This window comes from Eptatretus burgeri, unplaced genomic scaffold, assembly GCF_056783735.1.
Source record: "Eptatretus burgeri isolate ZD-2024b unplaced genomic scaffold, Ebu_testis_v1 Ebu_testis_scaffold_3160, whole genome shotgun sequence".
NCBI classification, from domain to species: domain Eukaryota; kingdom Metazoa; phylum Chordata; class Myxini; order Myxiniformes; family Myxinidae; genus Eptatretus; species Eptatretus burgeri.
The window spans coordinates 337,441-352,178 of record NW_028225108.1 but is presented as its reverse complement, the minus strand read 5'-3'; the positions used below and the strand labels follow the sequence as shown (position 1 = coordinate 352,178).

At 42.0% G+C, this 14,738-nt stretch overlaps 1 protein-coding gene across 2 annotated transcripts in view; it reads right to left on the bottom strand.

The window, feature by feature from the left end:
- Window positions 1-394: 394 nt before the first annotated feature.
- LOC147006620 (F-box/LRR-repeat protein 4-like) overlaps window positions 395-14,738 on the bottom strand; it is a 28,219-nt gene continuing 13,875 nt past the window's right edge. For both annotated transcript variants that reach the window (XM_085868385.1, XM_085868384.1), the window contains exons 5-9: window positions 12,556-12,769; window positions 11,896-11,967; window positions 5,291-5,425; window positions 1,370-1,547; window positions 395-840 (exon numbers count right to left, since the gene is read on the bottom strand). In XM_085868385.1, the coding sequence (XP_085724511.1) occupies window positions 683-840; window positions 1,370-1,547; window positions 5,291-5,425; window positions 11,896-11,967; window positions 12,556-12,769 (757 nt within the window). In that variant the 3' untranslated portion in view covers window positions 395-682. The remainder of the gene's footprint in view (window positions 841-1,369; window positions 1,548-5,290; window positions 5,426-11,895; window positions 11,968-12,555; window positions 12,770-14,738) is intronic.

Genomic DNA, 14,738 nt, shown 5'->3' with positions numbered 1-14,738 from the left:
GACGACCTTGATCTGCTCCCATGCTAATTTGTCACCAACATGCACAAGGAAATATGGACTTCCCCATGATGAGGAGGAAATCTTTGAAATCCATTGAAATCAGTGATGAGGAGGTAAATCTCTTCTCAACTGCCTTGTGGAGTGTGGGGAGTAAAGTGACGTCATAAAAGATGGCAGTGCCCTCGGGAAGTTACCTCATCCCAAGCTCAGCGGCTGCGTCTGTGCGAAATTGTCCGATGTCGTCTCGTGTATTTGTCTGCATGTGTGTGCACGATTTGTGTTTGAGATCCTCCACGAACCTTGGACCATGATGAAAATCCATCAAAGAGCCTTTGCATCTGTTGTCAAAATCTGCAGGGGTGAAAGGTGAAAGAATAACACTCCAAAAAGGGTGTTGTGAGTTTGGTAACATTTATTGGCACAAAGTTTATCAATTTGAACGTTTGGTAGATTATATTGATAAACAAAAAGTCATCCTTTCAGGTGATCTCAAATTTTTCAAAAAAATTCGAAAAACGTCACATTTAATAAACGTGATGACAACACGACACTTGTCTCTTTGGTTCTAATTAAGTTCAGCATTTGGACGATCATCACCGACATGATACAATCGGTTTCTCATGCATGGATCAGAGTGATCCTCAGGTGTTTGCGGCCCTGAACGGGTCATGTGACCTCACTGTTAGCTGGTATACTTGATGTAGACGTGTGGAAAGCGATGTTCTAGTTGGGCGGCCATCTCCTCACTCACCCGGAAGCAGAAAGAAACGTCAAGGAAGCACATATGCCGACAGGTATCGAGCAGGTGAAAAATCCCTTGAGGGGTCACCTGTGAAGCACCTGCCACACGCACACAGATATAATCGCTCCAATGAATGACAAACAAGGGTGAAAATAGCTCACAGTCATCTGGAGCTTTGGTGTGCAGTTAACACAGTACTAAACTACAGTACAACAGCACTCAGTGGAGCGCATACATCCACCAGGACGATAAGGAGGAAATGATTCAATTTTGGTGAAGATCTGGAACCGGACACGAGAATTGTTTGAGTGGTTCTTCACCATTGAGAGATCGGGGGTCAAAACCGATATCTCAAAACGTTATATGGACGGATTCGGATGAAACTTGGTGGATGAGTTGTGTCGGTGACAAGAACAAGCCGATTAGATTTTGGTTCATGTCCGGATGAAGATCCAGCCGATTAGTGGACGACAAAATGTAAACGGTTCAGTCTGGAGGAGGTACACACTCTACAAAGTTCTGTTCTCGTTTCTACTTGCAATTTATATTTTCCTTCCACATCGAGCAACCTCTGTGACCCTCTTGGATCCATCCACATCAGTTCCATCATCTCCTCAATTACCGTACCCAGTATGTCGAGCTGCTCCAGTAAAGGGCAGTAATTGGCGAGCAATTCGAGGTCAGTGTCGCTGATGGAGTGGTTATTCGTTAACACCATTCGGCGCAGTCTGGGCAGCTCTCGCGCCATCTCAACGAGAACACCACTTTCTGCCTGCACATTCGTACACCAGCCAAGGTCCAGGTCCTGTGTGGAACAGTTTGAGTGTGAAACAATTAAATCAACATAAGTAATACGTGCAGTTTTTAACTTCATATTAATTCAAGACCCGTATTGTACAATTCGAGAGGCATTATGGCCACCAGAGTGTTTCCGAAAAAATATAACTTTACAAAATAACAAGCCCAACAAAACCATTCAGTATTCTAAGTGATCAAGACACTGGAAGGAAGAAAGGGATTAAAAACGATGAGGAAAGCGGAGGGAAGTGGGTGTCATGAGAGGAGGAGAGTTGGTTGTTGAAAGTCATAAGATAAATGCTGTGTAAACTGGAAGGGCACTCAGGAGAGAGTGTACCTCCACCATGCTGATCAGTTTACGTTTTGTATCCCACTGATAGGCCGGATCTGAATTCGGACATGAACTAAAATTTAATCGGCTTGTTCTTGTTAACCAACCACGTCATCCACCAAGTTTCGTCCGAATCCGTCCATAACTTTTTGAGATATCCTGCTACATGTCGCTTTCGGCCCGATCTCACAATGATGAAGAATCACTCAAAAACTTCGAGGATCCAGAACCGGATGTGGATCTTCACCAACATCTAATAATTTTGTAGATGTCACATTCCCAAGCTCTCCACCAAATTTCGTCTGAATCCTTCCACAATCTTTTGAGATATTTTGTTCACAAAGAAACAAACAAAGAGCCAAACAAACAAGCAAACAGACAGACAGACAGACAGACAGACAGGGGCCAAAACATAACTTTCATCCACCTTCGGTGGCACAGTTAATGAAAATGTTACAGTTTTGGAAGCTGACCCTGAAGGACAGCATACATGGACACATCGGTGACCCGAGGATGGGTTGTTTCATCAATTATTTTAGTTATTCGTCATTTCATTTGCGTAGAGTCCTTGGTTTCTTGTCAAGCGGTAAGGGGCTCAGTGTGTGTGCGTGGGGGTGGGGGTGGAAGAATGTGTTGCTTAGTTTGAGTGTTGTCTTTTTTCGGGGGGAGAAGGGTGATGTCTTCCTCCTCCCCCCCTCTCTGCTCCATTCCATCTTTCTTTCTTCACCTCCATTGCGGTCCATTCCCTCCCCCTCGACTACTTTCAATCTTTCCTACTTCACACAATCGGTCCATTTCCCTTTACCCCTCTGGTACCTTTACCCCTTTACCGCCCATCCCCTCCACTCCTTTCAATAATCCCTCCTTTTCCCCATCGGTCCATTACTACCCCTCTGGTTTTCTCACTCCACCAATTACCTCCCATTCACCAAACATCATTTTGACAATCCCTCCTTCACCCCACCGTTCTTACCTTCGGCCCCGCAGCCGTCCCTCAGTCCGGCGGAATCCCTCTCCGTTTTCCCTCCATTCGCACATTGTTTAATTTGGCACATTCAATCCGTTTGTGGTGGTTAATCCTTCGGGCGATCGGATTACCTTCACCACATGGGACTGTGTCCATTCTCACATGCATGTTTGTGGTACGAGGTGAGGCGCTTTTCCCGTTCATGTTGGGGTGTGGCATATCTCGCAGGCGTGGTACAGTGCAAGATTGCACAACTGAATGCTTGTGCGCAAGGAGGGGGGCGGGGGGCTCCCATCGCTGCATCAGGCACGTGAAGGGAGGGAAGAGGCTGCATTGAAAGTTTACTCAGAATGAAGCGGCATTTTCCACAGGCTGCATCGTGGACCCGCCACCCTCGGATTAGCACAAATAAGGAGGTGGCTCGCATGAGCTGAGATGGAAAAAAAGATATTTAAAGAAGAAGAGGACAGAAGCACACGATGCAAAAAAGATGGAATAAAGAGATGGAAAAAGGTGAGATCCTGGGAGGAAAGAGAAGCTCGGAACTGGTCCTCGTGTTTTGGAGAGAAAGCGAGAGAGAGAGAGAGAGAGAGAGAGAGCGAGAGAGAGAGAGAGAGAGAGAGAGAGAGAGAGAGAGAGAGAGAGAGAGAGAGAGAGAGAGAGAGAGAGAGAGAGAGAGAGAGAGAGAGGATTGAAGGAAAATGTTTCAAAATATTTTTCTGTGAAACCACTCAATTGGTGACGTTTTTGTAATCAAACTCTTATCGTCATCGGTACTCAATGATACACCTAAAGTTTTGCATCAATTGGTGCAGTGGTTTGACAGAATATTTTTAAACCTTTGAACTTCATTCCAAAAGAGCTGCCGAACACGTGACCTTTGACGTTTTTGGTCTCAAACCTTATTTATCATCGTTAGTCGATCATATATATGAAGTTTTGCCTCAATCTGGCCACATGACCTGCGACATCATAACTTTAAAACCTGCCTCAAATTGGGAAGTCGATCACATTTATAAAGTTTTGCATTGATCAGATGAGGTGTGTTTTTGAATCAAATATGGCTGCCAAACAAACAATGTGACCAATGACATGATCGTTTTCACACTGCAGGAAGCAATGGTATTGGATCATGTTTGTAAAGTTTTGCATCGATAGGTTAAGCGGTTTTGGAGAAATCGTTTTTTAAAGATGTTCCGACAATCCACTGTGGACGCCACACCGTGTGACTGATGACGTTTTAGTTCTCAAACTTTAATCCACAAGTCTCGTCGATGACAGACGTAAAGGTTTGTGTGCATCGTTTGGGTGGTTTGAGAGAAGATGAATTTGGAAAGTGTTCGCTAAAATCCAATATGGCTCCCAGAACACGTGATGTTTTAGTTCTCAAGCTTTAATCCCCGTGGGTATTCGATAACACAGTTAAAGTTTGGCGTCGATCAGTTGGGCGGTTTGAGAGGAGAATTTGTTTTTAAAGGTTTTTGCTAAAATCCAACATGTCTGCCAAACCACATTATCGATGACGTTCTAGCCATCAAACTTTCTTTCCACATGCACAGTCGATCAAACTTGTAAGGTTTTGCATTGATCTGTTTTGCTGTTTCAGAGAAGATTTTTACTTCCCCCACCGAAGATGGATGGAAGTAATGTATTCACCCATGTCTGTCTGTCTGTTTGTGAACAAAATACCTTAAAAAGTTGTGGACGGATTGGGACGAAACTTTGTGGATGAGTCGGTTCGGTGACAAGAACAAACCGATTACATTTTTTTTCAGGTACGAATAGAAATCCAGTCTATCAGTGGGATACAAAACGTAAACTAAAGTCACTGTAAAGATACAAAACGTAAACTGAAGGCCTCCAAAGCCAGTCGCCGACTGGGAATCCTCAGTCGTGCAAGGTCCTTCTTCAGCCCACCTGAGCTCCTGACCACATACAAAGCTTTCGTCCGCAGCCTGATGGAGTATTGCTCTCCTCTCTGGGCTGGGGCTCCTGCCTCTGACCTTTCTTGGCTTCACGTTGTGGAAATCAATGCATTTCGGATCAATGGTATCTCCTGTGGTCAGGCTGAGTCTTTGGGCCCCTCACTCTCTCACTGCAGGCAGGTCGGTGGTCTTTCTGTCTTCTGCCGTCTCTTCTCCTGTCTTACCCCCCCCCCTGCTCTGTCTGCAATGTCTCCCCCCCCCATATTTCCACAAGGTGCTAAAGGTCCGCCACCCTAACAAATCGTTTTACCTTCTGGTAAAACTACCAAAATCACGAATCACTGCTCACCTGCACTCTTTCATTCCTCTTTTTTCCCGCCTTTGGAATAAACTTTCACACTCTCTTCATTCCCATTCTTCCCTCCAGGCTTTGAAAACAGCTGTTCACAACCATGTCTTAATTTGCCCCAACCAAAAACTCGATATTTCTACCCCTGTTAATCCACCCCAAACCCACCTCTTTGTACCTCAATATTTTTGCAACGGGATGTTAGTTGTGCCAATCCGACCTCCGTCAGCCCAGTGGATCTCCACATATCGAGCGAGCGAAGCTGTTGGCAGTTTGAGGCCAGACTGAGTAAAACCGTGTTGGGATGTTTCACCTGAGGTTGGAAAGACGAGGAACATGCATCATGACACCCATTGCTGCAGGGGAAGGAAATGCTTCTGTGAATCCTTCAACACATGGGACATTCAAACTCAAACAAATGTCCAACAAATATATCATCAGCGGCAGTGTACGACAAACATACAGTCATCGTCTCCTTTCTTCTTTCAGGCACGAGCTTTGATTAAAATTTAATTCCTTTTTTATCCCTGAGCTTTTTGAAAAAAATTATGTCAGCTATTATTATCTTCGCTGTTTTCGAAGCTATTATTATCTTCGCTTTTATCTTCGCTGTTATTATCTTAGCTATAATCTAAGCTATTATGATGAAAGCTATTACCTTAACTTTATGATCTCAGCTGTGATTATCTGAGCAATTATCTAAGCTATTATTATCCTCACTATTATTATCTCAGCTGTTATCTCAGCTATGATCTAAGCTCTTATTATTTCCGCTATTATATGAGCTCTTATTATCGTACCTATTATCTGAGCTATTAATGTTGTTACGGCTGTGGAAATTCCCAATACACCATGAAGGGTCCTCAGGTGAGATATATCGATAAGTTCATGTGTAGTTAGCCCACACCTGTTGTTTCGAGGGAATATGTGTGATTCATCTGGGCTGTGACGCTTTGATTTAGCCATTTTTCTTTCTCGATTGTTATTTTGGACCATAAAGCCGCCAACAACTCAAACACCACCACCTTTGCCTCTTTACCTCCACAACTCCATCCCGCAAACATCGCTTCACCGCCATTCCCAAACGACGCCCGCCAACCACCAAACCACCACAGCAAACCCCCCACTACCTTCGCCTTTCTCCTTCCACAACTATCGACCACACCACCAGTCAACACCAAACGTCGTGCTGTCCAGGGCCCGTTCGGTAATTGATGCCAAACGCGTCGAGCCGCGGGTACGAATGCGTTCCTCTCAGGGAGAAATTCGGATCAGGAAGGGTTCACGCCCCTTTTTCTCCGTCCAATGGGCGAGCGTCGGGCGGTATGGCCCCGCCTCCAAGCGCGATGAATGCGGATTCTTTACGGGAGAGAACTCGGATCAAAAGAGGCTCACGCCCCTTTTTGCCACGCCAATGGTTGAACAGAGGGTGGCGTGGCCCCGCCTCCAATCGCGTTTTGATCCTAAAATCTGCATACAGGCTCCTCCTCCGGTCTATAAAGACGCGAGCACAAGGCGACTCGCGGGGCTGGTCGAGGGAAGACGGAGGTTGTCATCGAAGCTGGAGTAGTTGTAGTGTGGGGGTCGCTCGTCTCGTCGCTGGGCTTGTCTCGTCGCTGGGCTCGTCTCGTCGCTGGGATCGTCTCGTCGCTGGGCTCGTCTCGTCGCTGGAATCGAGCCACCTTCGCTTTCACAAGCAACCAAGCTAGCCAGCCATTCCTCTCACTCGACCCTGAGCATCAACAATTCCCCCCCATCCGCGCTGAGATAGTGCCGGTGGCCCCGTTCATTCCCCACCCTAACCGTGCTGCCGACCCAACCTTGCTGGCACCGAGCACGCTGGAGAGGGCTCACCGACCACGCCAGGGGCACGGAGTTGGGGCGCAGCTGCGCGGATATTGCGGCTTGCCCGCCATCGAGTCACGAAGACGCGGGTAAGACCTTTTTGGTCTCTTGGACTTGGCCGCTCCTCGAGGTTCCGTGCACATTCGGTCCACGGACCCCGTCTACCTCCTTGCCTATGGGGAGGTCTTTCCTGTTTATTTTGAATGAATGATGTGGCGCCGAGTCCCGCCAAGTATAATTGTTTAAGTGTTGTAAATAATTATAGTCGGTGGTCGTGCTTTTGCTTTTCCCGCATTGATTGCATGGCTGTACATACGTGCATGTGTGTGAAATAAAGGTGCTTGCTTGTTGAACTGTTTCCCGTTTCGTGCGTCCTTTCCTCTGTTTGAAAGATCCATCTTGCATCACGTAAGGGATTGTTAGTGGGTTGAAACACCCGATAAGTAGTCTGAACCGTCGAGGTCGATGATAACTCCGCACGGTTATCCCTGCAACACGGAACGAGCCGCTTAAGTGGTTCGTGTCCGAAGTCGACCTGCGGCGAGGTACGATCGCCCGGTCTACCACTCGTGCAGGTACTTAGGTGGGTCGAATTTGGCGAGCAACCCTATCCTGCGCGGCTGGGCAATTGGCACGATCGTGCAAGGTTAAACCCCCACCCGTGACTGGCTCCTGGCGGTAGTTACAGGAGGGTCCCGACTGAATTGTCCGTTCCGGTGGGCGACGCGTCGCGATTGGAGTTATGTGGCCGATCGCACGCCGGACAGGCCAGAAATTCGTAAGAATATCATTATTAATCTGAGCCGATTATATTAACCGATTATCTGAGCTATTATTATCTTTCCGAGTATCTGAGCGATTATTATATTAGCTATGATCGAAGCTATATTATCTAAGCCTTATAATCTTCGCTATTATCTCAGGTATAATTATATAAGCTGTTATCGAAGCTATTATGAAAGCTATTATTAGCTGAGCTATTATTATCTTACCTATTATCTGAGCTGTTATTATCTCAGCTGTTATCTGAGCTTTATTATCGAAGCTAATATAGCCTGGTGTTGGCGTAGTGGTTAGAGTAGTGGCTTGGGATCCAAAAGGTCCTGAGTTCAAGCCCCGTTGACCGCTTGAATTAATACACACCAGGAGGTTGACTGAGCCTGTCATCCTTCTGAGGTCGGTGAAGTGAGTACCAGTGTACCTTGCCCGGTGTATGCCCCGGTTAAGAATAGGTGTACTATATCCCTGTGTCGTAAGAGGCGACAAGGGTTGCGTCAGGAAAGGCACCCGGCGTAAAACCTGTGCCAAATCATTATGCGGATCATAAGGGATGATCCGCTGTGGCGACCCCTAACGGGAGCAGCCGAAAGAAGAAGAAGAAGATTATCGAAGCTATTATTATCTCAGCAATTATTATCTGAGCTGTTATTATCTCAGCTATTATCTAAGCTATTATGGAAGCTTTATTGTCCAAGCAATTGTTATCTTTGCAATTAACATTGCTATATCATGTAAGCTATTTTTATATAAGCTATTATCTCAGCTTTATTATCTGAGCTATTATTATCAAAGCCGTTATCTCAGCTTCATTATCAAAGCTATTATTATTGAAGCTATAATCTAAGCTATTATTATCGAAGCTATTATCGAAGCTTTATTATCTGAGCTAATGTTATCTCAGCTATTATTGTCAAAGTTATAATCTAAGCTATTATTATCTTAGCTATTATCTCAGCTGTTATTATCTCAGCTTCATTATCTGAGCTATTATCGAAGGTATTATCTTTGCTATTATCTCAGCTATTATTATGTAAGCTCTTATCTAAGCTATTATTATCTAAGCTATTATCTAAGTTATTATTATATGAGCTATTATTGTCTTTGCTATTATCTGAGCTTTATTATTTAAGCTATTATCTCTGCTATAATAATCTCTGCAATTAATATCTAAGCTATTATTATTTCAGCTATTATCTAAGCTATTAGCTAAGCTTTATTATATAAGCTATTATCTCAGCTGTTATTATTTCAGCTATTATCTAAGATTTATTATCGGAGCTAATATTATCTGAGGTATTCTTATCTTTGCTATTATCTCAGCTATTATGATCTAAGCCATTACCGAAGCTTTATTATTTGAGCTATAATCTGAGATATTTATATTTTAGCTATAATCCAAGCTATTATTGTCGAATCTATTATTGAGGCCTAATTATCGAAGCTACAATCGAAGCTATTATTATCTTAGCTATCATCTAAGCTATTGTTATCTTAGCTATTAACAGCTTTATTGTCGAAGCTATAATTATGTAAGCTATTATTATCGAAGCCATTATTGTCTTTGCTATTATCTAAGCTATTATTTTCTCAGCTATTATTATCTGAGCTATTATTATCGAACCTATTATCTAAGCTTTATTTTCTAAGCTATTGTTATCGAAGCTATTAACGAAGCTATATTATCTCAGCTATTATTATGGAAGCTATTAATTATATCTAAGCTATTGTTAAAGAAGCTAAATTATCGAAACCATTATTATCTCAGGTATTATCTAAGCTTTATTATCAAAGCTATTATTATCTAAGCTATTATGATCTCAGCTAATATCAAAGCTTTATTATCTGAGATATTATCTGAGTATTATTTTAGCTATTATCGAAGCTATTATTATCGAAACTATTATCTAAGCTTTATTATCGAAGCTACGATCTAAGCTATTATTCTCAAAACTAATATCTAAGCTTTATTATCTTAGCTATTGTTATCAAAGCTATTAACTGAGCTGTATTTTGGAAGCTATAATTGTGTAAGCTATTATAATCTCAGCTGTTATTTCAGCTTTATTATCCAAGCTATTATTATATAAGCTATTTTTATGTAAGCCATTATCTAAGCTATTATTATCGAAGTTTAATTATCGAAGCTATTAACAAAGCTATATTATCTCAGCTATTATTATGGAAGCTATTATCTCAGCTATTGTTATCTAAGCTATATTATCAAAGCTATTATTATCTCAGGTATTATCGAAGCTTTATTATCAAAGCTATTATTATCTAAGCTGTTCCTATCTTAGCTATTATCTAAGCTATTACTCTCTAACCTATTCTCTCAGCTTTATAATTGAAGCTATTGTTGTCGAAGCTATTAACTGGGCCTTATTTTTGAAGCTATAATTATGTAAGCTATTATTATCGAAGCTAATGTGTCTAAGCTATAATCGAAGCTATTATTTTCTGAGCTATTATTACCTAAGCTATTATCTGAGCTTTATTATCGAAGCTATTGTTATCGAAGCTATTAACAAAGCGATATTATCTCAGCTATTGTTATGTAAGCTCTATTATCTCAGCTATTATTATCTCAGGTATTATCTAAGCTTTATTATCGAAGCTATTATTATCTAAGCTGTTGTTATCTCAGCTATTCTCTGAGCTATTATGATCTCAGCTATCATTTAAGCTTTATTATCTGAGCTATTATCTGAGCGAGTATTATTTTAGCTATTATCTTAGCTTTATTATCGAAGCTATTATTATCTAAGCAATGATCTAAGCTGTTATTATCTTAGCTTTATTATCGAAGCTATTATTATCCAAGCAAATGATCTCAGCTTTATTATCTGAGCTTTGATTATGTCAGCTATTATCCAAGCTATTATTATGTCAGCTATTATTCTCAAAGCTATTATCCAAGCTTCATTATCTGAGCTATTATTATCTGAACTATTATAACCTCAGCTATTATCAAAGCTTTATTATCGAAGCTTTTATCTGAGCTATTCGTATCATAGCTATTATCTAAGCTATGATGATCTAAGCTATTATCTAAGCTTTATTATCTGAGCTGTTATATAAGCTATTATTATTTTAGCTATTATCAAAGCTATTGCTATTGAAGCAATTAACTAAGCTTCATTATATCAGTTATTGTTATGGAAGCTATTATCAAAGCTATTATTATTTTAGCTATTATCAAAGCTATTATCCAAACTTTATTATCTAAACTATGATCTAAGATATTATCTAAGCTGTATCATCTGAGCTATTATTATGTAAGCTATGATCTAAGCTTTATTATCAAAGCGATTATTATCTAAGCTATGATCAAAGCTATTATTGTCTCAGCTCTGATCTAAGCTTTATTATCTCAGCTGTTATCTGAGCTATGATTATCGAAGCTATTATCCAAGCTTTCTTATCCTGAAGCTTTTTGAAAAAAATAGGCGGGTATTGTCATCTTCTCTGTCTGTCTGTCTGTCTGCCCATCACACTATCTCCTCTGAAACAGATTGGCATAAACTCAACAAACTTGGTCGTGATCAACACATGGCAAGAAGGTGCAAAAACAATCATTTTTCGCCACGCCCTCTGGGGCAGGGTCAACAACCAAAAAATGTAATTTTAATACTTTAAATTAAACTTTGTACATCTAAGTTGCATGAAATATGCAACAATTTTTTTTTGGATTTGTTCCCCAGTTCGTGTGTCAGAATGGGAAGTTTGAGTCACAGAGGTCAAAATGGGAAAAAATTTCAATCAAAATTTGATATTGTTATTCCTGGTGGAGTTTTGTGAAATCTTTCAACTTTACGTTTGGGGTGGGAGGGGAGGGGGAGCGTGGGGGATTTTAGAAGGCGATCCATGGACTTCGCTCTCGTTTCCAATATTTTTGCAGTGATTTAGGTTCAAAAGGCATCTTTTACTGTATGAATCGCAACCATGGATGAGATGCAGGGATAAGCAACGCCTGCAGCCTATCGTGATTAATCATAACAACACATAGACTGTTTATATTTATGTGACAAGGAAACAAAATATCAACAAATCAGATGAACTCATCCCAAGCTGGAAATAAATCAGTTTGTCTTCACAATCATGCAGGACTATAGTTTAACTGCAAAACACCTCTGCGGTGGTACAAAGAGGTGCAAGTACCTCAGAACAGTCGCCGAGATTGAGATGCCTCAACTCTATGCACTTGGAAGTGATCGACAGGAGACTCTCCATCTGAAACAAGATGGGAGTACGATGTCATCCTTTAACATTGGTAAAAGAATCCCCTTCCCATCCACGGAGCACAACGAAAGAGAGACACTCAATTTGTTAGCTTATTTCAGAATGCAATGCTTCGTGTCGTTTCAAGATCGAAGAACCAGTCTGAGGATCTAAAAAGCATTGTGGCACCTTGCCAGCAGGGGGGGGGGGGTGATGTATCATGGAGGTGACGTTAAGCTGGCAATCTCCTTTGCAATCTCATGGAGATGCAAAAATCTCTCACAGGCAGTAGATAATGTAGATTAAAGAAAGGTGCGATCAAGGCCACATCGACCTTGCCGAGCTCAATGGGCTATGGAAGGAAAGTAAATGGGAAATGTACGAAATTCCAGCTTCACATGTTCCTTGTATTTAATTTTGGTGTCATGTTTCTCATGCCATCTGCGTTTGACTTTCAATCCACTTGCCTGGGGGGCAAAGGAAGGGAGCATGTAGATTTCACACTGCCATTAAAAAAAAATCAAGATTTACTTACAATGGTTTTATCAACGACAAAGCTGAGAGAGAGTAAAACAAACATAAACTACGTAAAGAGCTGACATTGATTCGTGTTCGGTACAGGACGAGGCGTTGTAGCCTCTGCAAGGACGAGAGCTGCCTGAATTCTCCGGGTGGTATTCCGGCACATGACGACAGGTTCAGGTCACGAAGGTTTGGGCAGAGCATGGCTACAGATTCCAAGGACTCGTTTGTGATCCAATGGCAGTTGGCCAGGTCCATGTGCAGTAGGTGCTCCGACCACCCACCCAGGAAACTGAAAAAGTAGTGCAGGAAACATTGGGATCGTGTTTTAAACAAAGCCGTGAGAGACAAGACAAACTTCGAAACCAACTTCCATCGACCCACGTTTGACACAATACAGGGCGTTGTTGCTTCTGCAAAAATGAAAGCTGCCCCCCGAGTTATCTGGGGGATAAAAACCCCTATTGCTCGCACACAAAGCAAATATGGTGTTCTGCAAATTAAGAGACTGAGGAACATTGAGTGATATGTAGTTTTATGAAGATAACGTGCACTGTTCTTTGTCCGACCCATGCCCCCTCTTTCCCCCTTTCTGTGCAAATAATTTTGCAATAAAAAGCGAGGATTGTGAACAGATCTCTGAGAGAAGGAAGTTCACAACACCTCATCTTGGTGTTGCTCTGTGAATTTGTTTTTTTCCGTGTGCACGTGAATAAATGGTTCAACTCTCATTGGGACTGGAGTTACTGGAGTGATTCCAATGGAGGTTCGAGTAATTCCACCACAGAACAATACCGGGCTTTGTCACCTCTTCAAGGATGAAAGCTACCCACAACATATCTGGGGGATAAAGACCCCTATTGAAGACACGACTTCATTGAAAATCTTTGGTTGGCATTCTGCATCCTCTATGTCGTGGAAATAATTTGACGAAAGGAGATATTTGAGTGAAATGTTTTTTCGCATTCCAACAAATGAGAATGATTTGATTACATGATGATCGGATTGCAGGGTGTTTCACGATCTATCGTCTTCCATAATGATAAATGCCAGTCAGTCATTGTGTGTGTGTCTCCTCAAACTCCAAAATCAAGAAACCTAGCGCTCTGAAAATTTGCATGCAAACAAAGAAAACTCAAAGGAATTGCATGACTGGTAAATTGGGTGTTTGGGTTAATTAAAACACCCCTTTGGAAGATAATTAAAAGCCTTATTTGATTGAATTCCTGAGTTTAAATTTTGTAATTTGGCTCAGATTGAGAGATGGTGGAGGTTATGGCACATGCGGAAATGAAACAAAGCCACGAACGCTGGACGTTCCTGGTGTTTTATCCTTTATCAAGGCATATTGCTAGTCACCTCACTCTCCCTCACTGGGGTGTTTTCACTTTCCTCACTCATATCATTGAATGCCTGATCATCATATCTCCAAATCACTGGGTAAATTGTTATGCATATCAACACCCAGAAACTCCAGCGTTCATGGCTTCATTTCATTTCCACACATGCCATAACCTCTACAATCCCTCAATCTGAGCCAAATTACAAAATTTAAACTCAGGAATTCAACTTATCAGCAGTGCAGGGCTTATCAGCAGCCGACTCCTAAAAATTAAGTGTTCATTTGTCCAATTCGGACATTGTTTGATATTCTGGGCATCGCTGGGTGCATGGATGTTTAAGTTCCTGATCGTAGATCGGTAATCGCTTGCCAAGCCAGCCGTTCCTTATCAACTATTTTGTTGGAGTGCTTGCTGAGTGTGAAAGTGACTTGGCTGGCTTGGTTGTTCATTTCCAAGCCATAGCCAAACATGGCAAAAGTATTCACACTGTCACTGAATATATGGATTGACTTAAACAAAGTTTATCAGTTTCTTCACCGAGGGGCCAAAAGACTCCGAGGACCCAAAATACGCAGAGCATGCAAAAGACACTGAGGACCCAAAAGACCTCTTCGGTCCTGTAGTAGTGTAGACCTTTAAGACTGCGAAATGGATAAGGTGTGTGTGTGTGTGACATGTTTTTGGTGCACTTCTACTGGAGCATTCTAATGTGGACTGTGAAGCGCCAATATTATGAAGACTGAGTTGATTCGGCTAATTAGCTCCAAAGAACCCGGTGGAATTGCCATGTTTTAAATGCATGCCAAGTTAAGGTGTATCGAGCAGCTTAATCGGTCCTAACATGGCACGCATTGTAATTCCAAAACAAACTAGAAGGGCAATCGGTCGAGCACATGCCTCCGCCACGTAATGCCTGAT